At 43.8% G+C, this 25,586-nt stretch overlaps 1 protein-coding gene and 1 pseudogene across 2 annotated transcripts in view; one reads left to right on the top strand and one right to left on the bottom strand.

The window, feature by feature from the left end:
• The window catches only part of fuz (fuzzy planar cell polarity protein), a 55,730-nt gene extending 37,648 nt beyond the window's left edge, over window positions 1-18,082 (bottom strand). The window contains exons 1-8 of one of the 2 annotated variants that reach the window (XM_048521164.2): window positions 17,975-18,082; window positions 13,721-13,842; window positions 10,987-11,071; window positions 8,110-8,178; window positions 6,921-7,025; window positions 4,852-5,055; window positions 2,508-2,603; window positions 1,679-1,785 (exon numbers count right to left, since the gene is read on the bottom strand). In XM_048521164.2, the coding sequence (XP_048377121.2) occupies window positions 1,679-1,785; window positions 2,508-2,603; window positions 4,852-5,055; window positions 6,921-7,025; window positions 8,110-8,178; window positions 10,987-11,071; window positions 13,721-13,842; window positions 17,975-18,058 (872 nt within the window). In that variant the 5' untranslated portion in view covers window positions 18,059-18,082. Of the gene's footprint in view, window positions 1-1,678; window positions 1,786-2,507; window positions 2,604-4,851; window positions 5,056-6,920; window positions 7,026-8,109; window positions 8,179-10,986; window positions 11,072-13,720; window positions 13,843-17,974 lie in introns of those variants that run through there. The other variant, XM_048521166.2, reaches the window with a different exon arrangement.
• A 2,064-nt stretch (window positions 18,083-20,146) lies between these two features.
• Window positions 20,147-23,224, top strand: LOC125447027 (small ribosomal subunit protein uS5-like; annotated as a pseudogene).
• Window positions 23,225-25,586: the final 2,362 nt, after the last annotated feature.

Below are 25,586 nucleotides of genomic sequence, written 5' to 3'. Positions count from 1 at the left end.
GGGGGAAGGGGTGGGGGGGGGAGGGGGAGGGGGTGGGGGAGGGGGAGGGGGAGGGGGAGATGGAAACTCCACTCAAGATTAAGAAGGATGTCAAACTGTGAAGGAGGAGGAGGACTGGACGCTGCGTAAACAGTGTGGAAGTTGAAACAGTAACTCTGTACTGATCTTGAATGGGCCAAGGGAATCATTCAGAGAATCCACAGCAAGTTGAAAGGTCTGTGACTTACATGTGGACTGAAGGAGAGTGATGTGCTGGTTTCAGAGACAGTAGGAACTGCAGATGCTGGAGAATCTGAGATAACAAGGTGTATAGCTGGGTGAACACAGCAGGCCAAGCAGCATCTGAAGAGCAGGAAAGCTGATGTTTCAGGCCTAGACCTTCTTCAGAAATGGGGGAGGGGAAGGGGGTTCTGAAATAAATAGAGAGACAGGGAGGCAGATAGAAGATGGATAGAGGAGAAGATAGGCAGAGAAGGGACAGACCGGTCAGAGGCAGGGATGGAGCCAGTAAAGGTGAGTGTAGGTGGGGAGGTAGGGAGGAGATAGCTCAGTCCAGGGAGGACGGACAGGTCAAGGGGGCAGGATGAGGTTAGTAGGTAGGAGATGGGGGTGGGGCTTGAGATGGGAGGAGGGGATAGGTGGGAGGAAGGACAGGTTAGGGAGGCAGAGACAAGCTGGGCTGGTTTTGAGGAGGGGTAGGGGGAGGGGAGATTTTGAAGCCTGTGAAGTCCACATTGATACCATTGGGCTACATGGTTCCCATGCGGAATACAAGTTGCTGTTCCGGTAACCTTCGGGTGGCATTATTGTGGCACTGCAGGAGGCCCAGTATGGACAATGTCGTCTAAGGAATGGGAAGGGGAAGGAATGAAATGGTTCGCGACTGGGAGGTGCAGTTGTTTAGTGCGAACCGAGCGTAGGTGTTCTTCAAAGCGGTCCCCAAGCTCCGCCTGGTTTCCCCGATGTCGAGGAGGCCACAACGGGAACAGCAGATGCAGTACACCACACTAGCAGATGTGCAGGTGAACATCTGCTTGATGTGGAAAGTCTTTTTGGGCCTGGGATGGGGGTGAGGTGGGTGGTGTAGGGGCAGGTGTAGCACTTCCTGCGGTTGCAGGGAAAAGTGCTGGGTGTGCTGGGGCTGGTGGGGAGTGTGAGCGAACAAGCGTGTCACAGAGAGAGTGGTCCCTCCAGAAGGCAAATAAGGGTGGGGAGGGAAAATGTCTTTGGTGGTGGGGTTGGATTGCAGATGGTGCAAGTGTCAGAGGATGATGCGTTGGATCTGGAGGTTGCTGGGGTGGTACCTGAGGACAAGGGGGATTCTGTTCTGGTTTTTATTGTGGGGATGGGGTGTGAGGGATGAGTTGTGGGAATTGCGGGAGACACAGTCGAGGGCATTCTCGACCACTGAGGGGGGAAAGTTGCGGTCCTTGAAAAATGAGGACATCTGAGATGTACAGGAGTGGAATGCCTCATCCTGGCAGCAGATGCGGCAGAGGCAAAGGAATTGGGAATAGGGGATGGCATTTTTGCAAGAAGGTGTGTGGGAGGAGGTGTATTCTAGGTAGCCGTGGGAGTCGGTGGGCTTGAAATGGATATCGGTTTCTAGGTGGTTGCCAGAGATGGAGACAGAGAGGCCCAGGAAGGAGAGAAAGGTGTTTGATGTTACACAACTTACCCAAGGACGCTCCGATGTAAAGGAATACCAGCCGAGAAGGAGCGTTGATGTACCCTGAGACAGGTCATTAAAGGTTCCAGTAGCGGACTCCAGAATCTTTCAATTAACTGGGAGGAGAAAGCAAATCCACATCTAATTACAATAGTGCACTATTTAAAAAAGAACAAATGGAATATGCATTCAACCTTCCAAACCTCCAAGCCCAAGGGACTAACTGTCTTTCCAAACAATCTCTCTTGATGCAATTCCAACAAAGCAGCTGAAAACATTTGAAAAATGCTTAGCAGAAACAGGAACAGAATAAATTAAAGCTTAGGTGCTGATGAGTTGAAATCAGAGTAGTCAGTTATAATCAATGTGGTCACCTAGGTTTATCACACAGGTCTGCTCCCTTGAGCTTTGAACAGTCCAGAGTTAACTTCAACCAGGATCTAGATAATGGGGCTGGCCTTGGAAAAGTGGGGAAAGAGACTGGAAGTTGTGAGGTGAAGGGTAAATGAGACAATGAGGGTGCAATGGGGATTGAATGAAGAGGACCGAGACAGATGGAAGTAGGGGACAATATATGAAATCTTTGCAGGGCTCCTACTGTCTGATAACAGCTGGAACAAATGTGTGGAGGGGTGATCCTTCCTTCCAGGATAGGCAAACCTTCTCACTGAGATAACAAGGTGTGGAGCTGGATGAACACAGCAGGCCAAGCTGCATCTTAGGAGCAGGAAAGCTCACATTTCGGGCCTAGACCCTTTACTGCCCTGTTCTAGACTCACCCTTAAAATTGACTTATGAACAGCATTAATGTAAAAGATGGGAAGCAAAGCCAACTCACCTCAGTCTGAACTTGCTGCAAGGAGGGGCTTGGTCCACACAACAGGCACACTTCTACTCCAGGGACCAGCTGAAAGGTCAATAGCCTGTGGGGTACCTGGAATAAGAGTCCAGAAGGGGCAGGTGGGGTTACTGTACACTTCTGTCCTCAAGAAACAATAGCTCAGTAATATCAGTGGCCATCATTGTCCAACTGTCTACTGTTTGCAAAGTAGCAAACAGAAAATTAATAGGAAAAACACAAAATTAATGAAAGCACACATCCACCATTGATGGAGAGGGTATCTAAATTAAAGGTTCAGGTTAACAAATTTTCAACAGGTATCGCCCAATCTGATGAATATTACCAACTGTTTGTGTTTTGTTTTGTTTCTGTTTCAGATTTCTAGAATCTGTAGTATTCTGTTTTCTCTTTGGCAACTAATTTTAATTCAACTAAATCAGATAATGTTTTAAACGGTAAGACCTATTCTGACACTATGGTGGGAGAGGTTTTACAATTAGTCTCAATATCTGAACGAAGAGTGCAAAAACAGTAGCATAAAGTGGAGATGTAGGTTAATCAGCCCCTTAAGACTGCTTCAATAGGATCATGACATTTGACTTCAACTCCACTCCCTACCTTATCCCTCAATGATCAAAACTCTTCCTTGAATGTATTCAATGACTAAACTGCACAGCCCTTTGGGATAGAGAATTCCAAAGATTAAAAGCCCTTTGAGTGAAAAGTTTCATTCTCATTCCAGTTCTAAACAGACAGCCCCTTTTGACCCCCAATCCTAGAATTCCCCAACTTGGGAGATTCATCTCTCAGTTTTTCAAGTACTAGAGAGGACTGATCTATTCCATTCAATCAGTTCCTAATGCCCTGTCTTGAGAGGTCAGATAGATGGTTGAGAAAGACATTTAAGCTTCAAGAGTGATGCCTCTATAGTTAACCAACCAGCCAGCATCTATCACGGAGGTTTTCCTCTGAAGGATACCCACTGACGTGAAATGCTGGTGGGATGGTGATTATTACAGACCTGGACCCCAACAAGAGATAACACCTTTCTGATAGAGCACCAGAAAAACTAAAGTGCAATGTGAAATGATTAGCCTCAATTATATCATCTTATAAATCAAGTAAAGGGGTGCTTGTGGAATGGTAGTGTCCCTAGCTCTGAGACAGGAGGCTCCAGTTCTACCTGCTCCAGAGGCATTTCTGAACAGGTTGATTATAAATATGTATACCACATCGGCAAGATGTGCTCCTCCTTTAACAGAGATTTTGAAACATTCAAAACTGAGGAAACGTAGTCAGTTATTCACTAAGGAAAAGATATCCTTGCAAACTGACAGTGTTTCAACGTCTAGGCACAGGTTCCTCTGTGAGACGGAACAAAAATGAAAGTTCCTCATGAAAACTGCAAGCTTGTTGAAAGAATAAACAAATGTTAACAAGTAGAAGCTCATCCCAATATATGCTGACTGCGGTGATCTCAGCCAAGGGGCACAAGGGGGCAAATGACAAGTGATCTCAACATGCTTAGTTAGTGTCTGAATACCTGAATGCTATCAAACAATTCCTCACTGCAGGGTAAAAACATATTTCACATTTTAAATTAATTTGTGGGCAACACTGACAAGGCCCATTCCTCGTGTCCCTGAGTAGACTTAGCCTGTTAGGCTTCCATGTGGGCATGGCATGTGACAGTAGATTTCCTGGGAATACCATCATCTCCAAACTCCCTCCCTTCACTGACCTGAATTAGAAAATAATGGTTTCTCCTTCAGAGTGGCTGGCTCAAAATCCTAGAACTTGTCCCTTGACATTACTGTGGAGTATACTCATCATGTACTCACACCACATAAATGCAAAAGCCAATGAAAGCAGCTCACCACCCCTTTCTGGAGGGCATCTAGTAGGAAATAAATCTCCGCCTAGCCAGTTATTGCTGCATCCTGTGAAAGAATGAAAAATCTTGTTTTGCACTGCAGGATTGCTAAGATCCAATGTTATACTATTATAGAAAGAGCATTCTTTATGGTAAAAGCTGCTGGTTGAAATAGGATATGGGAATTATAAAAAAAGTTATAGCAAATCGTACATGGCACTGTTAAGTAGTTTTCCATTTAAACTTCTCACAGAGTTGAGTAAATACCTGCAACAACAAAAAGTGCTGCAGATCACAGCGGGACAGGCAGCATCCAGGGAGAGAAAGCAAGTTAATTTTTTGAGTCTAGCTGACTCTTCATCAGAGCATGCGATAGTGCATATTGACAGTAAAGTGTTACAAAATGCTGGGTCAACACGAATAAAGTTTCATAGCAAGTACAAACCCAACACCCAAGTGGTTACCTACCGTGGGACTGCCATGAGGCAGATAGATGGGGTAGTCACGTGATGTGCTGGGCGCCAGGGATCCCACCAGCCATGCCAACAGCATGACCTCCTGTGCTGTGAGCCGCCACCACTTCTCTGTCGCCACGACGACTTTGCCCATGACCATAAGGCACCCAAAGTTACTCTCAGAGGCAGCAGCAACAACAAATACATCGAGCGCCTCCTGAAGCAGATCAGAGGCAAGAACTGCTTTTATATTTAGAACAACACAGAGTTTGGAGAAGCATTAGAAGGATTAATAGCCACCTCTACGTTTTAGCCCAGAGCACAGAGATGTGGCTGAGTGTTTTTTATTTGTCATTATGGAGACCCGATGAGTTGGAATTCAGGCCAAACTGAGTAGAAGACATTCCTTTGACACAGCTATTTAAATTTGGGTCCCAACTCAGGTTTCTGGCTGGTTTTCCCTCCTTACAAATCCTGGCTCCCATTAAGCATTAATTTCGATTTCACCCAGACCAGGGGTGGCACATTAAGGAGTCCTCTTCTCAACCTGCAGTGAAAGGCCATTGTTCGATGTTTCAATTTAGATAAAAACATTTACTGTTCATTTCACACCTCTCTTTGCAGTTGTTTTTCATTCATTTGTGGAAATGTTGATGTTGCTGTCTAGGCCAGCATTTATTGCATTGCGTTCCAGACCTCCCACCACCCTCTGGGTGAGAAAGTTTTTCCTCAAATCCCTTCTAAACCTCTTGCCTACCACTTTAAAACTTTATCCCTTATTACTGACCCTTCAACTAAGGGAAACAACTGCTTTCTATTAAATCTTTCATGCCCCTCATAATATTTTACACCTCGATAACGTCCCTCCTGCACCTTCTCTGGTCCAAAGAAAACTACTCAAGCTTACCCAGCCTCCCTTCATAGCTGAAATTCACTATTCCTGGCAACATCATGGTTTAAAAATAAAACTGCGGATGTTAGAAATCTGAAATAAAAACAAAATTGCTGGAAAAACTCAGCAGGTGTGACAGCATTTGTGGAAAGAAATCAGAGTTAACATGTCGGGGTCAGTGACTCTTCATCCTGGGTGAACCTCCTTTACACCCCCTCCGGTGCAATCACATCCTTCCTGTAGTGCAGAGACTAGAACTGCACACAATACTCCATCTGTGACCTGACCAAACTTCTGTACAGCTCCAAAATGACCTCCCTGCTCTTATAATCTATATCACAACTGATAAAGGCAAGCAATCCCCTATGACTTTTTAACCACTCTATTAACTTTTCTCACTGACTTCAGGGATCTATGGACGAACATCCCAAGATCCTGCTGTTCCCCTCAGCTTCCTCGTGTCTTGCCACTTAGGACTGTTTATTAGGACAGCGCACAGAGAGATTTATTCTGCACGTAGCTGCTGCAGTAACTGAACTGGAAGTGATTAAATCTAGCAATAAGCCATAAAGAGCAGCCAATCAAGGTCCACTCTCCACATCAGGGGTAATGGTGGTATAGTGATACATCACTGCGTCAACAACCCAGAAGATCAGACTAATCATCTGGATACATGGGTTCAAATCCCAGTCCAGGCAGCTGGTGGAAACTGAATTTAATACATAAATTCTGGAACTGAATGTTAACTCAGTGACAGCAATCATGAAACTATCAATTGTCATTAAAAACCCATCTGTTCCAGTAATAGCTTTTAGGGAAGGTCACCAGTCATCCTCACCTGGTCGATCTACATGTCATTCCAGCTCCACAGTCATGGGGATGAATCTTAAATACCTTCTCAAATTGCCTAGCAAGCCACGAATTCAAAGGTGAAAAGGAATGGGTTAAAAAATGCATTTGGACAAATGCCGTTGAAAATTTTTGTTTTAAATGAGTTTCATCTTTGCATCCACTTATACCCATTTCTTAAAAAGTGCTTTGGGAAATCCTGTGCAAATAACGTTTGTTAGAAATTTAAGTTACATGTGACCTTTTCAAACAGAAACATGAAGGTGATTCAGCATCCCTGCAGATCTGTCCTTCATGATACGACCAAGCTCGGTCCATAAGCCTCCCCAATCATCACTGACCTGCAGTATGTCGGAGTGTGGAGACACCACACAATCCACGCACTGGGTCAGGTCTCCCATCCAATCCAAGGCAGCCAGGAAACTGTCAATAAGCTTGTAACAGGCCTAGGAAAACAGCAAGGCAATTCTCATCCAAAATGTGTAACAAAAGGAATGCAGGTTTCACCAGCATGAGCAAGGATGCTAATAAGGTGTAATCAAACATCGCGGGAATCATGTATTAGAAATGTTAAGCTGCACTCCATTCAAATATGCTTCCCAACTCATTAGCTATCTTCAATTTAACCAGAAGCTGTACTATGATGATTTGACCGGACTGTCAGAACCATGTGGCCTGTTACAGTTCTAACTCCAACTGAGAATCATGTGCTGTTGGTGGGTTCCTGTGGTGGAGTGGTAGTATCTCTACCTCTGAGCCAGGTGGTCCAGAGTCAACGTCCATCTGCTCCAGTGGTGTACAATAAAAAGTATGAGCAGGTTGATTAGAAAATATGTCACACGCTCTTGATGCACCTCCAGTCACCCTCCTGTTGCATGACAGCCAGTCAAAGATCAGGATCAGGACCTGGAATCTTGGTCAACACACGAGCAACAATGTCATAAATGAGAGATAACAAAGTGTGGAGGTGGATGAACACAGCAGGCCAAGCAGCATCTTAGGAGCACAAAAGCTGACGTTTCAGGCTTAGACCCAAATGGGGACAGGATTCTGAAATAATTAGGGAGAGAGGGGGAGGCAGACCAAAGATGGATAGAGGAGAAGATAGGTGGAAAGGAGAGTATTGGGGGGGGTGGTAGGGAGGGGATAGGTCAGTACGGGGAGGACGGGCAGGTCAAGGGGACATAAATGGCTAGTTTAACATGACTGGCCAAGGGATGTCAGGTAGAATCTCTTGCTCTGTCTTGAAATAGTGTCATTGCATCTTCATAGACAGATTTTAGTCAGTAAGGGAATTGAGGGTTATGGGGAAAAGGTAGGAAGGTGGAATTGTGAATGATCAGATCAGCCATAATCTAACTGAATGCGGGAACAGACTCACTCAGGATGGCATACAGGTACATAGTTTATTAGAAATGTCAGTCTACGTTTTGCAGTCAGATCTACAAAGTAGGTTCTGAACCTACAACCTTCCAACTCCCATAGAGGCCTGGTTAAAAACGAAACACATCATTCCACAGTCTTACTCACCCGCAGTTCCCGCTTCAATCGTTCCACATTTTTAAGATTCACCAGATCATCCAAACCAATCACCAGCACCTTCCAAAATCAGAAGCAAAAAGTTATGTTCTATCAAAGCCAATAAGTAACAGTTTTCAGTCTGACAGGGGCTCCCTGTACAAATACAGCTCCAACAGTACAATGCAGAGGCTGGGAAATTCTGTAGAGAGTGACTTACCCCCTGACTTTACAAAGCCTATCCACCATCTACAGGCATACGTCAGGAGTGTGATGAAATATTCCTGACTTGCCCTGGATGGGGCGCAGCTCCAACAACACTCAAGAAGTTTGACACCATATCGGACAAAGCTGCCCACTCGATTGGCACCACATCCACCACTTTAACATACATTCCCTCCACCACCAACACATACAACAGCAGCGGTGAGTACTGTCTACAAGATACACAGCAGCTCAATCCAAAACTGGCATCCTCTAATATCTAGAACGACAAAGGCAATAAATGAATGCGAGCACAACTGTTAGGTTTGTTTTTCGGAGACCCTCATGGACTTGATGCAATAGCAAGACACTGACCTGGCTACAAAAACACAAGCCTTTATTATTAAGCAAGTTCCTTCAGTGTCATTGGGTCAAAATTGCAGGACTATGTAAGACTGAAATAGACAGATTTTAGTCAGTAAGGGAATTGAGGGTTATGGGGAAAAGGTAGGAAGGTGGAATTGTGAATGATCAGATCAGCCATAATCTAACTGAATGCGGGAACAGACTCACTTACTTGAAAGACCTGCTTTTGCTCTTACTACTGATGGTTATGGTCTAGGTTCCTGCCTAACAGCACTATGGGTGCACAAATGGATTCAAAGTGGTAGTTTTTCGCCACCTTCTCCAGGGCAACAAGAGATAGAATCATAGAATCACAGAATCCCTACAGTGCAGAAATAGACCGTTCGGTCCATTGAGTCTGCACCAACCCCCCCCAAACAGCATCCCACTCAGACCAACCAACACCCCTCCATCCATTTCCTGAAACCCCACATGGGTTTTTTCACCACGTTAACCCACCTAACCTGCACATCTTGGACACTACAGGGCAATTTTTTTTAGTATGGCCAATCCACCTAACCGACACATCTTTAGATTATAGGAAGAAACCAAAGCAACCGGAGGAAACGCACACAGACACAGGGAAATTGTACAAATTCCAGATAGACAGTCGCTGGAATCTAACCTGGCCCCCTAATGCCGTGAGGCTGCAGCATTAACCACTGCCATCTTGCTGCCCCAAAAATTCTGCGGGACGAGGGGGTTCACTGCCAATTGTTGGATTGTTTACACACTAAAGCTTGGCAATTAATTCAAAAGCCGAAATTGCTGGAAAAGTTCAGCAAGCCTGGCAGCATCTGTGAAGAGAAATCAGAGTTAACGTTTCGGGTCAGATGACCCTTCCCCAGAACCCAATTAATTGTCCTCTGGTACATTCTCCACCGTAACGTCTCTACCCGAGTCCACTTGCCAACCCCAATCAGCACCTTCCTCTCATGCAGGATGAATTGTTCTTCCTTCTTGGTTTGGTATTCCTGCGTGTGACCTGATGAGTGCAAGCTGAAAGACTCCAACGCTGTCCCTTTCTCAGCGAGTCGGATTCTGTCCTACCAAGCAACCATTTAGATTACAAGAAAACACTCAGCTGATCTGACAGCATCTTTGGAGCGAAGAGGAGTTAATGTTCAGGATCAGTGATCTATAATTAGAACACTTATGTGCAGCATTATTGACCAGAAGCTTTCCATTTTGCTCCATTCTATTAAAATACTGCTTGAACAGTTGAACATTTCTAGCATTATTTGATTTGTTTTCAGATTTACAGCGTTTACAACAATTTGCTTTTATACCATCTGCATTAGGCTGTGCCTCCATGTTGTGAAGCTGAACTAGGTAACAGAAATTGGAAGGCATATAGCCATGCAGGGTTCTGAATACAAGGATGAAAATTCTAAACATCAAAGGAAGAACTGGGCTAAGAAATACAATTACAATGCTACAATCACAGCAGTCATCCACAGCTCATGCCGAGCAGCCCATACGTCAAACGTTATTTTCAGTTCAAATTTGACCTTTTCTGATTGAGCATTGTTAGTGGCATGGATAAGACCACCCTCTATGTCGAACATCTGTTACTGGCATCAAAGAAGTCGCATCTGATAGCCGGCAGGCTGCCTCTATCCCAAATCTAGAGCAAAGATTTAGCACCTTTCATAACCTCAGCATGTTCCAGAGTGCTTTACAACCAATGAAGCAATTCTTAAGGGTGGGATCTGTTGGAACATGGCAGCCAATTTGCACATAGCAAGCTCCGATGAACAATAATGAACGATAACATGGAAATCGGCCCTTTTAGGGATACCAACTCAGGGTTAAATATTGTCAAACTTCCTGTATCTTTCTTCAAATTAATGTTAGGCAGTCTCTTACAACTACTCTAGAAGGCAGACATGTTTAAAGTTTCATCTGGAAATGACACACCAGACAATGCAGCAGCCTCTGAGTACTCAGCTGGTAATTTTGTGCTGATATCGCTGGTGGCATGGGTCTTGAACCATAATATTCCAATTTGGAAGTGACAGCACTAAAAACTGAGCCACAGATGATAAAGGCAGCAATTACTGTGCCACGCCTGCAGTTCCCCCATTTTCTACATTAACCTCTCTAGCAACAGTAACAGTGCCATTGCACATAATAAAAAGCTGGGCAGCAGGACAAGGACATCTGAGAGGTTGAATAAATCACAGGGTCTTTTCCTAACCCTTACTGTCCATCAAGTTTGATATAGGTTTCTTTTTAAAACTCTGCCAATTCAAATAAGACACTGCCCAGCGGACTCACCATGGCACTGAAGACGTTGTCCAACAGGTGGCTAAGGTAAAGGTCACTTGCATCTTCCTCAGAGGACATGGCAATGAGTGTGATGCTGTGTAACATGGAAACAAGCTGTTAGAACAATATGTACCACATCTGCGACACATCGTTTGCGTAGCTGTTTCTGGAAAGATGGCTAACATCTCTCGAACACATACATTGAGTGCTGTGCAAAACAAAATATGTATTTCTTTAACTGAATTTTCTATTGTCTTATAATTGTCACTGTTCTCCTCTCGCCTCCTGAACACCATGGACCATCTGGCCTCCAGTGCCTCGTCCAAGTTTCCAATCTTCACCCTCTGTGCCAAAGCCATAAGCATCAGTGAGCTATTTTTGGGTCATCATCAACGCCCCGAGTTCAACTGATAGCGACATATTCTACAATAGGGAGTCACTGGCAAGCAACTAGTAATGCCAGTTCTGATAGAGGCCATTAGGCCCATCTGGTCTGCAGCAACTCTCCAAATAGCATTCCACCCTATCCGCAGAACCACACATTTACCATAGCCTACTTAGCTTGCACATCCCTGGACACGATAGGGCAATTTAGCTCGACCTATTCACCTAAGCTGCACATTTTTGGACTGTGGGAGGAAACTGGAGCACACAGACGAAGCCCTCTCAGACACAGAGAATGCGCAAACTCCACACAGTTACCCAAGACTGCAACTGAACTTGGACCTGGCACTGTGAGGTAGCAGCACTAACGACAGAGCCACCATGCTGCCCAAAGTAGCCCCACTTTGGTCACTGAACATGAACTTATTCCACAGTTTGCACCTCTACGAAAATATAATCTCAAATAAAGCACGGAACCATCTGCTCTAGAGAGCCCAATAGTGCACAACCTACAAAGCCTTTAACTGCCCAGACCCTCACCTCACTAGAAACACCTTGCTAAACCTCTCTCTTTTAAGATGCTCTCTAAAATGATATCCTTTGCTAAATTTTTAGTCACTGGCATTAATTTGATTCTTTATGACATAGTGTCAAACTTTGATAATTGCTTCTGGGATATATTACAACATTAATACCGCCACAATTCCTTCACTGTCGCTGGATCTAAGTCCTGGCTGCACAGTGGCTCAGTGGTTACCACTGCTGTCTCCCAGTGCCAGGGACCTGGGTTCAATTCCACCCTCGGGCTACTGTCCATAAGGAGTTTGCACATTTTCTCCACGTCTGCATGGTTTTATCTGGTTGCTCTAGTTTCCTCGCACAGTCCAAAGATGGGTGAGTTGGTGGATTGGCCAACAGTAATGTGTGGAATTAGGGGAATAGGGTGTGGTGGTGGGGCTGGGCAGGATACCCTTCAGAGGATTGGTATGGATTTGCTGGGTCGAATGACCTCTTTCCACACTGTAGGGATTCTATGACGCTATGATAATTCCCTCCTGTAACAGAGCTGTGGGTGTCCTGACATTGTACAAACTGCAACAGTTCAAGAAGGCAGCTCACCATGACCTTATCAGGGGCATTTTACATAGGCAATAAATGCTGGTCCAGCCAGCAAGGCCCACATCTGTTGAATTAATTTTTAAAAATGAAAGCTCTGTTAAATGCAAATTGCTGTTACTGTTATTAGAAATTGGGATTATTTTGGGCACTACTTGATCATATCTGGGAAGTGAGAAAACCTGCAACAGCTGATGGTTAACTTAGACTGCAAGTTTTTTCAATGATGTACAAAAAAGGTGGACAGGAAAATTTGGTAGTTGGACTGGAGGCACCATATCTCTTTAACAGATGGGTTAGACTTTTTAAAATGAGGTCCTGCAGCAGTAAACATTTCCTTTTCTAAACTAGAAAACAAAGACTGCAGATGCTAGAAAACAGAAAAAACATCAGAAATTGTAAAAATCCAGCAGATCTGGCAGCAGTGGCGGAGAGAAAACAGAGTTAACGTTTCAGGTCTGGTGACGTATTTCAGAATCTTTTCTTCAGAAAAGGAATCCTTTTCCTTACTCCCTTCAAAAAGGCCCAGGTAACACAAACAGGAAAAAATCCAGAAAAATGTTTTTTAGAATGTAATTAGAACCACAGGATGTTTATAGCACATAGTAAGGCCATTCATCCCATTACATGTGTGCCAGCTCTCTGCTAGAGCAACTTACCCAGCCCCACTCACCCAACAATTTTCATGTCATCCAGCAAATTTTCACCATCTGACAAATGCCCAATTCTCTTTTGAAAGCCATGATTGCATCTGCTTCCATCACATTCCAGATCTTAATCACTTGCTACATTTTTTCCTCATGTCACAATGTTTTTTTCAGGATTCACCTTAAATCTAACTCCTTGTGTTCTTGGCCCTTCTGCCAATGGGAATGGTCTCTCCCCATCCAGAACCCTGATGATTGTGAAAACCTCCAACACAGCTGCTCTCAAATTCTCTTGTCCTGTTATTCCTGGACACGGAGCAGCTCCTTTCCCATTAAGAAAAGTTTATGAAGACAATTTGTGTGGGTCTCACGGTACTGTGGCTGTGTCCCTACCTCTAGGCCAGAGATCAGGTTTCAAGTCCCACTTGCTCAGGAGGTGTATTGTAACATGTTTGAACAGATCAGTGAATACAACTATAAGGAAATTGGTCATCAACTTTTGTTTTAAATTAATTTTAAATATGATCTTGCAGTGCATTTGTGTCTCACACAGAACAAAACCCGGAATGGATCCCTGGACCTTTGTTCTACCTTACCTGTCGTGGAAAACTCTCCAACAGACCCTGGTGTTGTCAGTACAGGTGCTGGTTAGAAAAATATCCTGGTTACTCCCAAACATGTGCACTCCATTCAAAGAGCCAATAACCGAGAACGGAAGCTGCAAAACAAAAGGGACTGACTGAAATACAGAAACTCCATTCAGGCCATTAAAACTTTTCCAGCCAACTTGATCCCAGTGTTTAAAATAACTGAAAGATCCGATGGGATTCATAAGTCTACATGATCTCAGAGTAGAAGTAGGTCATTTAGCCTGTTCTCTACCATTCAATAAGATCATGGTCGATGTGGTGATGCTGAACTCCACTTTCTGCTCCTCCCCCCAACCATATCCTTGATTTTCATAATGAATAGAAATCTGTCCATCTCAGCCTTGAACATATTTAATGACCCAGCCTCGACAGCCCTCTGTGGTAAAGAATTCCAGATTCACTATCCCCTGACAGAAGAAATTTCTCCTTATTGATCTTAAACAGGTAACCCCTTAAACTGAGATTATGTTTTCTGGTTCTCGACTCTCCCTCAATGGGAAAGAACGTTTCCAGAGAGACAAATGATGTTCTATGATGGGACAGTTTGGAAGGTACACCGGCAAAACTAGAGCTCAGCCTGTTAGGGGTAACATCAGCAAGCACTTCTTCACACAAGAACATGCTAATAGTGCAGGTCTGAGGCTAGAAAAAAAAGTCAAAAGGCAGTGGAAGCTGGGTCTTTGAGTATTCTTAAGACCAAGGTAAGATGAAGATTCTTGGTAAGCAAGGGGGATGATAAAAGGTCATCAGGTGTACAGATGGGATTGAGGAGTATTCGAGTCAGCCATGATTTGAGTGAATGGTGAGGCAGGTTTGAGGAACTTGCTCTTGCTGTATCCACCTTCTATCCGACTCCCCCTCTCTCCCTATTTATTTCAGAATGCCCTTCCCCTCCCCCATTTCTGAAGAAGGGTCTAGGCCCGAAACATCAGCCTTCATGCTCTTCTGATGCTGCTTGGCCTGCTGTGTTCATCCAGCTCTACACCTTGTTATCTCTTGCTCTTGTATGTTTATATGCAAATTCTGCAGCAAGGATCTCACTGCATAAGGCTCCCACCCCCACTCCTTCACTGCCCAGCCATCATCTACACGGAGCAAGTCAGGAATGTGATGGAATACTTTCCACTTATCTGCATTAGTTCAGGTCTATTAACACTCAAGAAACTCAACACTATCTGGGACAAAGTATGCTGTTTGACTGGTATCCCATCTACCACATTCAACATTCACTTCCTCACCACAGTTGGACAATAGTAACAGTGCATGCCATCTGCAAGATGCACTTACAAGTAAACAAGGCTCCACTGACAGCATCTTCCAAACCTGCAAGCTCTACCACTTTGAAGGACAAGACGGCAGATACATGGGAACATCATCATCTGCATGCTCCCTTTCAAGCCATAAACTACATTGATTTGGAATGGTTATCACTTGTCCTTCATTGTCGGTCGAACCAAAATATCAGAACTCCCGTCTTAACAGCACTGTGGGCGTCTCTATATCTCGTGCACTACAGTGATTAATGAAGGCAGCTCACTACCATGTTCTCCAGAGCAATTAGGATTGGTTGAACAAAGCAAGCCTAGTCAGTGTTATCCACGTCCAGGAGGAGAATACATTTTTAAGAGTAAATAAAGGGATAGTAGAATTCTGAAACTCTCTCACCAAAACGAAAAAGCTTTTTGGGGTTCAATTAAAAATGTCAGAAACTAAGGTTGTTCAATTTTTGTTAGGCAAAGATATTAAGCAATAGGGGTTTGTAGGTGGATTTAAGGTGCAGATCAGCTGTGATTAATTTCAATAGCCATCTCCTATACTTATATTGCCAACTACGGAGCAGCACTGGGCAGTCATAGAGTTATAGAGCACAGAATCAGACTCTTTGGTCCAACTCATCCATGCTAACCAGGTATCCTAAATTAATCTAGTCCCATTTGCCAGTATTTGGCCCACATCCTTCTACACACTTCCTATTCATGTATCCATCCAGGTGCCTTCCAGAGTCATAGAGTTGACCCCTTCATCAGTTCAGTTTATTAGCAACCAAATCACTTAAGTATTCACTCTCACTAGTGTACCATGGTGAGAGTGTACTACCTACAAGATGCACTGCAGAAATTCATCAGGGCTTCTTAGATAGTACCTTCCAAACCCATGATCACTGTCATCAAGTAGGACAAGGGCAGTGGAGGCACGGGAACATCACCACCTGCAAGTCCACCACCCCCCCACCCCCAAGCCAATTGTAATCTTGACTTGGAAATTTATCCCTGATCCTTTACTGGTGCTGGGTCAAAATACTGGAATTGCCTCCCGAACAGCACTATGTGTGCGGTTCAACCCAAACAGATGGCAACAGTTCAAGAAACCAGCTAAGCAGCTGACTACCATCTTCTCAAGGGCAACTAGGGTAGGCAATAAAGGCTGCCCAGCCAGTGACACCACATCCCATGACCAACTAAAATAAATACCTCCACTACCGAGGACAAGGGCAGAAAATGCAAATGGAAACACCGGCTCTTGCAAGTTCCTTGCCATCACGGCTAGAAGATACAATTGGTTAATCTTGCATCACAACTTTGAGGACTGCCTCGAAAACAGTAACTTGCCCTGCATGGACATGTCTCACCACCACCTTCTTCAGAGAAATGAGGGATAAATACTGGTTTTGTCAGCATGATGTCCAAAACATTTGTTGTGGCATTTAATTCTTGCCCCCATTTTCATTCAATAAAATGGCCAGCCAGTTACCATTTATACTAAATGGATGGTCAGGCTTGGCATATGCAGCAGCACAGTGGGCACACCACTAACAAAACCATATTACCAAATCAGTATTCCCTTTGTACCCTAGAGACGGTAAGAACTACAGATGTCAGAAGCTAGAGTCAATAAATGTGGAGCTAGAAAAACACAGCAGATTAGACCACATCCGAGGAGTAGGAAAGTCAACATTTCGGGCCGTCCTAATTAAGGGCTTCAGACTTTCCTTCTCTTTGTACCCTCTCTCTCACTGAATTTCACAGAGTCCCTACAGTGTGGAACAGGCCCTTCAGCCCACATGTCCACACTGACCCTCAGAGCATCCCACCCAGACCCAGACCCAACCCTCATAACCCACCTAACCTAAACATCTCTGAACACTGCAGACAATTTAGCATAGCCAATCCACCCAACCTGCACATCTTTGGACTGTGGGAGGAAATCAGACCACCTAGAGCAAACCCACACAGATACAGGGAGAACATGCAAACTCCAAACAGACAGTCACCCAAGGGTAGAATTGAACCCAGGTCCCTGGCACTGTGAGGCAGCAGTGCTAACCACTGAGTCACCATGCCACTCAAAAAATTATTCCCCATGTCTCCGCCCTTCTTCAGGACAGTAGCATCTTCAAAATTGTTTGAAATTGCATTGAGTAATTCCTGAGTGCAAGCCCCCAATGTTTCTTGCTTTTATTTTCTCCTCTGAGGTTTGAGTGTCTTTGGCGCTCCTCACCACAGAAAGCTGTGCATAAAGCTGCCACCGTCTTATCAGACTATGGGGCTGTTCTCTCATTGCAGAAAAGCGACTGGTGGGGGTTTAACCTGAGGGTCACCACTAGCTCAGGTCAGGGTAAAAGTTGAGAAGGAGAATCTATCATGGTAATATCACTTGGTGTGGAAATTGAATCTGTGCTACAAAACAGTCATCCAGCCATAAGAGATAATAGGAACTGCAGATGCTGGAGAATCTGAGATAACAAGGTGTAGAACTGGATGAACACAGCAGGCCAAGCAGCATCAGAGGAGCAGGAAGACTGACGTTTCGGGCCTAGACCCTTAAGATGCTGCTTGGCCTGCCGTGTTCATCCAGCCAACTGGGCTAACTAATTCCCAAAGCCAAAGTTGCCATAGTCCAACCAGATGAGATGGATACTGTCCCATTAGAGAGAGAGAGCTGAATGGCAGTGGTTTAACTGGAGAGGATAGACAGTCAGTCAGGGATTCAAGGACTATGGGGAAAAATGGGCGTGAGGAATCAACCATGAACCTTTAGAATGGTGAAGCATGCTAGAAGGGCCCAACGGCCTACTCCTGTGGTTATTCCATATGGCTTTATGGTCTTTATTTAAATAGCAAACAAAAAAAAGTTTTTTTTTGTTGTAGAAAACGAAGAGAAGACAATGCACTGCAAAGAATGTAACATGAGTGAGGTTACCTGCCTACTCTCCCCCTTACTTCTGCAATACAGAGGCACGCCACTGCTAGTTGCCAGGCACAGGAGCTGTACAGTAGCCGCCATCTTGAGAAACCGGACCCCCCCCCCCTGGCTACAGGCCTTCACTTTCCCGAGGTACGCCGGGATACCTTCGCGTCCCCTAGCAACCGCCGCCGCTCCCTAACAACCGCCCGCGCACGCGCAGCTCTGTAAACTTTTTTGCTACAGTTCCCTCCCCCGCATTCAATGCAGTTTCAAGTGATGCAGTCCCTTCCATCAACAACAGATTCTTAAAAATTAGATAAATTTAGATTTTAAAAATCTATTGAAGGCCTACAATGGGAAAGGGCACCAGTATAGAGTCACAGAGATAATGGGAACTGCAGATGCTGGAGAATCCAAGATAATAAAGTGTGAAGCTGGATGAACACAGCAGGCCAAACAGCTTTTGTGCTCCTGAGATGCTGCTTGGCCTGCTGTGTTCATCCAGCTTCACACTTCATTACAGAGGTCTCAGGTTGGATAAGAACCCTTCGCTACATTGAGTCAAAAACAACAACTTAATTATTCTAATCCTATAAATCAGCACTTAGCTCATAGCCTTGTATGCCCTGACATCGCCAAGTGCACATCTAAATAAAAGTATTTGCATTATCTGTAAGAGATGACGGGTAGTGGTTTAACCTCAGGGTCACCATGCCTTAAGCGAGGGGAGAAGTAGAGGAGGAGAGTCCTGCATGTAATCTCGGCAGGTGCAGGAAGTGATTCACACTGTTGGCATCATTGTGCAACCCTCAGTTAGCTGGACATCTAAATAGTTTTTAAGTGTTATGAGAGTTTCTACCTCTACCACTCTTAGAAACAGTGAGTTCCAGATTCCTACCACCATCTCGAGTGAATCTTTTTCCTCACATCCCCTCTAAACCTACTGCCCCTTACTTTAAATTCATGCCCCCTGGTTATTGTCCCTTCCACAAGTGCCTTCCTATCCAAAACTCATCCGGTCTGGCAGCATCTATAGAGAGAAAGCAGTGTTAATGTTTCGAGTACAATGACCCTTGTTCAGAGGAAGGGTCTATTCTGAGGAAGGGTCTCTGAACTCTACTTTCTCTCCACAGATGCTGTCAGACCTGCTGAGTTTCTTCAAAAATTTATGACTTTTTTTCCAGATCTTCAGCATCCACAGTTCTTTGTTTTATTTATTCCTTCCTGTCTATGCTGCTTATAATTTTATATATCTCAGTCATGCCCCCACCGAGGTCTCTACTGTTCCAAGGAAAATAATCCCTGTATATCCAATCTCTTTTCATGCTTGAAGGAAATATTAAGGCATTAAATAAATATTCTCTGTGGAGCCAAATGTTTTCCTGAATCTATATTCTTAGAAAATTCATATGAATTTTGAAAGTTACCAAAACTTCTGCAATATAGAAACAAGAACAACCTATTTTTAAATACTTTTATTTTTTAAAAAAACAATTAAACAGTGTCACGGGAGCATTATAAAAGGAAGTATGATGCCGAGCCTCAGAAGGAGATATTAGGTCAAGTGACTAAAGGCTAAGGAGATGGGATCAGAGGGGTGTCTTAAAGGAGGATAGTGAGTTAGAGAGGCGGAGAGGTTTAAGAAGTGTATCAAAGGTTTGAGGGTCCAGGAAACTGAAAGTCCAACCACCAATGCAATTAAAGTTCAGGATTCACACGGGACTAGAATTTAAGGAAGATAAATCTCTTAGACAGTTGTGGAGCTGGGGAGGATTAGAAAGACAGTGAGGTAGATAGCATTTGAGGGATTTGGAAATAAGAAGGAGAATCCATTTTAAAATTAAAATGTTGCTTGACTGGGAGTCAACAGACATTGCTGTGAGTTAAAACATAACAGCAGAATTTTTGATGAGCTTAAGATTACAAAATGTAAAATATAGGAGATCAGCCAGAGGTATGTTGGAATAAGGAAGACCAGAGTGAGTGAGAGAACGTGAATGAGGATTGCAACAGCAGATGGTTTCTGCAAACTTTTGCATGTCCTACTGTTTCCTAATGTCATCGCTGAAAAATCTGGCTCCAGTTTTAAACTAAGCCCCAGTGACTGAAAATAGATTCCCCTACATACCCAGGAGGCTTTCCTACTATGACCACATTTGGATGCTTGAAAATTGTCTTCACCCTGCGATGAGAGCTGGCCAGGAGAGTGGAGGATATGACCTACTGTTCTACAAGAAGCGCAGAAGGAGAGTGGTTGGGGAGGTGGGTTTATCCTCTGCTGCCTTAGAATTTGTAAAATTTCAGCTCATGTCTGTACTTGGGTTGCCCTAACATGCCCAGTCGGTTTCCTGCATACTCAAAAACAGGATGGTTTGGCTCAATGTTTTACAATTGATGAAAATCACCTCTTGATTTTTAAATGAATAAAGTCACTTGATCTAATTGATCTGTAATAACATATTAACTATTACCTCTGCATGGAATTCCTGTTAATTTTTCTCAAAAGCGTTATGAATATCAGACTCTGTATCTCTAATAGTCCTCACCTCTGTAAACATGTCACCCTGTAGCTACATATTTCCACCAAGTGGAGGCACTACACTTCCACATGAACAGACCAGAGCAACTACCACACGGAATATTTCAAGAGGGAGTTTGTTTGAACTGTGGTAGCAGAAGGGCTAATAGAAGTTGAAAGATGAGGTCAGAGTATAAAGCTTAAAATAGATGCTGAATTACTTCTGAATACTGAGTTCAATTATCCCACATCTCCCATTATTGCTTTAACTGAAAACTCCATTTGTCCAAAATCACTGGAGATTACTGAATAATTAGAAGCACGTTAACATGATTTTCATCTGACCGAAAATTCTGATTTATTCAGTCATTGCAACAGCCATTCATCATTTAGCAAGAACCCATAGCTTGCAACCAGATAAATAATCAGTTTGAAGAGCTGGGGTGGAATGATGGTGGCGATACAGTTAAAGTTCCCTACTGGCGGCCAGACATCATTTAACCTAGATGAATTACTCATGACCTAATTTGTATCAAGTCCCACACACCCTTCACCCCTGTGCTCACATGACCTACACTGGCACCTGGATAAGTAATGTCTCAGTTTAACGATTGATCCTTATATTCCAATCCATTCATGGTCTCACTCCATCCAATCTCTGTAACCTGCTACAACCCTCCAAGATCCTCAATTCTAGACTCTTATGCTTCCTTACTTTCAACAGCCCATTGGCAGTCACATCATCAGTTCTGTATATCATCTGTTAAGGTACTCCTTAAAGACACCAGCAGTAGAGGGAGCTTCCACAGTGGCTTCAGCTCTGGTGGCCTGTGGGCAGGGCCAATGCTGTGCTAGGGGATGTGGCACTCGCAGTGGAAAGGCTGAAGATATTTGTAAAGTCCCTGCAGTATGGAAGCAAGCTATTCAGCTCATCTAGTCCACACTGACTCTCCAAAGAGCATCCCACCCATACTTTGTAAACCTGCATTTCCCATGGCTAATTGACTTAGTCTACACACCTTTGGATTGTGGGAGGAAACCAGGACACCCAGAGGAAACCCATGCAGACACAGGGAGAATGTGCAAGCTCCACACAGACAGTTGCTTGAGGGTGAAGTCACACCTGGGTCCCTGGTGCTGTGAGGCAGCAGTGTTACCCACTGAGCCTTCATGCCATCAAGGAGTGGATTTGAGTAACTAAGCTTGGTAAAGACATGAAAATCAAGACTCTGGATGGAATTTATCTCTTCTCCAACCCTATCAATGGGTCTTCTTTCTGGATCACTCTTGAAGAACGAGATCATGCCCATACAGAAGCAAATGTGTGCAGGAAATCCAATGGATTTACAGATGTTGGATGAACACAGCAGGCCAAGCAGCATCTCAGGAGCACAAAAGCTGACGTTTCAGGCCTAGGCCCGAAACGTCAGCTTTTGTGCTCCTGAGATGCTGCTTGGCCTGCTGTGTTCATCCAGCCTCACATTTTATTATCTTGGAATTCTCCAGCATCTGCAGTTCCCATTATCTCTGATTTACAGATGTTGTTGCAATTGGTGACTATAACAGATGTGTTGGTTTGGGTTTCAATGCTGCAAAGAAGTGGTCATTGCAGTTTGTGGACCTATCAGTCTGGCAAAGTTGTTAATCATTTCTGTAAGAAGGGGTGACTGGGATAACCAAATTGGAAGATCCCACACTCTACCATGCAAGGTTACTGGGCATCGCGACTTAGGCTTTGGGCGTCTGATTCCCGTTCCTCAACGTACCGGGTTGTCTCAGCTCCAGTCCCCTAGAAACTACTTCAGTAGGCCAGTGCTGATGATTACCATCCCTTTGCCGGAGGCTGAACAGTCAGACTGGGAGCTTCGCTAAAACTCTGTTCTGAGGAAGGGTCACAGGATGCAAAACGTTAACCCAGATATTTTTTTTCTTCACAGATGCTGCCAGACCTGCTGAACTTCCCCAGCAACTTCTGTTTTTAACCCTGGTTGCAAGATCTGCAGTTCTTTTGTTTTTTTATTTGCTAAAGCTACATTTGATGCCATCTCTAAGATCCTACAGCTACCTGGCTCCAAATCTCGAGCTGGAGATTGTGCTTACCGAAGCCCCATACCAGGAACAAAAACAGAGGTTGCTGGGAAAGCTCAGCAGGTCTGGTAGCATCTGTGAAGAAAAATGTCAAAGTTAATGTTTCTGGTCCGGTGACCTTTCCTCAGAACTGCTGGTAACTGGGAAAACGTCAGCTTATATGCAGAAAGTAGGGAGGGAGCTGGGGTAGGGAGTAAACAATAGGATAGAGCCTGAAGAGAGAGAAGAGCAATTAGATAGACAGAGGAGTTGATAACAATCTGACTAGGAGGGTGAATAGTTGTTAATGGGGACTGTTGGTGACAAATTATAGGTAAAAACCAAAAGAACTGCGGATGCTGCAAATCAGGAACAAAAACAAAGTTGCTGGAAAAGCTCAGCAGATCTGGCTGCATCTGTAGAGGAGAAAGCAGAGTCAACGTTTCGGATCTGATGACCCTTCCTCAGAACTGGTTATAGGTACTGTGTAATGGCAGGCAATGCGATAACAAGGCCTGGTGTGAGGAGTAGGAGGCTAGGACATGGGCTACCATGAATTCACTTATCATCGGGTCAAGAACCACACCCATATATCTGTTCAAACATTCCAATCAGCTGTCGCTCCACCAACATTAAGCATTCATGCAGAGAATGAAATAAAAATCTATTGCATATTTTAAAAAACACTTAAAACCTAAATCTTTGATTTGCCTTTTGATCATTTGCTCAAATTTCTCCATATGTGTAATGCTGTCAAATTTTCTTTGATAATCCTCTTCCAAAGGACCCTGGGGAAGTTTTACAACATTAACCGTGCTATTTCCATACCAAATCTTAACCTGGCACGGGTCTTGAATATACAACTTCCAAATTGAAACATGGGAGTTGCAGAAGTTGAACCAAGCTATTACAGAAGGGACAGACAAACAAGATACATAAAGATTGGCCACCTGTAGAAGGTGCTGCAGGGGATCAATAACATTGGTACCCAGTCTTAAGAAAAGATATAATCCAGATTGATTTGTACTGAATTTCCCATTTAACAGTTAGGATCTTTGGGGAATTGCATAAAAATAAGAGCATTGAAAACAATAGAAAATGAAACTTTTTCAAAACTGTATTTTAATTAGGATTGCAGATTTTTAAAAGTCAAAGCACAAACCCACCTAATATTGAGTTTCATATTAAGGAGACATAACATAAGAACAAGAGCAGGCCATTCAGCTCATTGAGCCTGTTCTGCCATTCACTTGGATTATGGCTGATCATCTAGCTCAATGCTACTTTCAGGTACTGTCTCCACATACCTCGATTTCTTTAGTCTCCTGAAATCCATCATTTTCTGCCTTGCACCTGCTCAATGATTGCATCTCCTTAGCCCTCGGGGCTGGAGACTTCCAAGCATTCACTCCCTTCTAAGCGACGAAATTCCTCCTTCTCTCAGTCCTAAATAGTTCACTCCTTATCTGAGACTGGGTACCCTGGATCAGCCAAAAGCGACATCTTATCTATGTCCATCTCCTCAAGTCCTGCAAGAATTTTGTGAGTGACAAAGCAGTCATAAAGTCATGCAGCATGGAAACAGACCCTTCGATCTGACCAGTCCATGCTGACCATAATCCCAAACTAAACTAGTCCCACCTGCCTGCGCTTGGTCCGTGCCCCTCCAAACTTTTCCTATTCATGTACTTATCCAAAAGTCTTTTAAACATTGTAACTGTACCTGCATACACGACTTAGGTCACTCCTCATTCTTCAAAACTCTAAGGAATACAGACCCGATCTCCTCAATCTCTCTTCAGAAGACAATTTCACCATCCCAAGGACTAATGTGGTGAACCTTTATTTACTCCCACTATGGTAAGTAAATCCTTCCTCAGTTAAGACAGTGCTGTTTCTCCTCAGCATCTTTGACCTGAAGTTGCACCCACTTTCAGTACATCATTTGGTTTCAGTGAGCTGATGGTTGCTGAACAATACTGCCGAGAAATGGCCTGGATTAATTCTGCAAGAGCACTTGGTCAACTGTCAATCACTCGAGGAATCCCCTCCCTCACCTTTTGGATATATCTTCCCTGTGATATTCCAGTCACATTCTTAATTGTCACTGCCTTGTTACATTTGACATAATTGTATAAAGACTGTCTAATGGGAGAAAAGCTGAAAATGTGGACATTTCAACAATTTTGCTGAAATTGTTAGGCCAACAGGGCAGTTAATGAAAATCTGAGACTGTCACAGCAATACTAGGACATTTGCAAGGACACACATCCTAATTCTAACAGCTATGAACAACAAATATATATAATCTCCACCCCTACACTTTAAAAATCCCCAAGGCACTTTCCTCCTTCTCTATTAAAGCTTCTACTGCAGTAAAGACAAAAAAGAAACCCCAAGGATCTAATCAAAGATAGTAAGAACTATCGTTGCTGGAGTCAAAGATAACACATTGTGGAGCTGGAGGAACACAGCAGACCTTTCAGAAATGAAGAAGGGTCCCAACCCAAAAAGTCAACTTTCCTGCTCCTCTGATGCTGTCTGGCCTACTGTGTTCCTCCAGCTCCACACTCCACAGATCTAATCGTTCACATTAGCTCTATTTATCTGGGCAAAATGGTTACCAAATTCAGCTACAGAGCCATTGGTTAATAGCAGTGTGAAAAGCAGTTGGATGATTTCTGAAAGTTTGATAAAACATTGCACAACGCAGGTCCTTTCATTACTAAGAACATCTTAGAAAATAAAGGAACAACGTCTGCATTTATACCATCAAATTTCCCTCAAGAACAGCAGTGTTAGCAAAACACTTTTTGAAGAGTTGACCCTGGAAAACAACTGTTAATTTATACCCAGCAAGATGCTCTGAATAGCTATGCTATAAATGGCTAGAAAATCTGTTTTGGCGACATTGGTTGAGGGTTAACAACTGACTGGGCCCCTAACACATTAGCAAGCATTCCAAATCCTCTTGAAACCACTGTCGAGAGAGAACATGAAACCCATTATATTCCCATCTCTCTCTTCAATAGTCCAATCAAA

Source organism: Stegostoma tigrinum, chromosome 38 (genome assembly GCF_030684315.1).
Source record: "Stegostoma tigrinum isolate sSteTig4 chromosome 38, sSteTig4.hap1, whole genome shotgun sequence".
NCBI classification, from domain to species: domain Eukaryota; kingdom Metazoa; phylum Chordata; class Chondrichthyes; order Orectolobiformes; family Stegostomatidae; genus Stegostoma; species Stegostoma tigrinum.
Note: the sequence above shows the minus strand (reverse complement) of the source record. Positions and strands in the feature narration are given on the sequence as shown.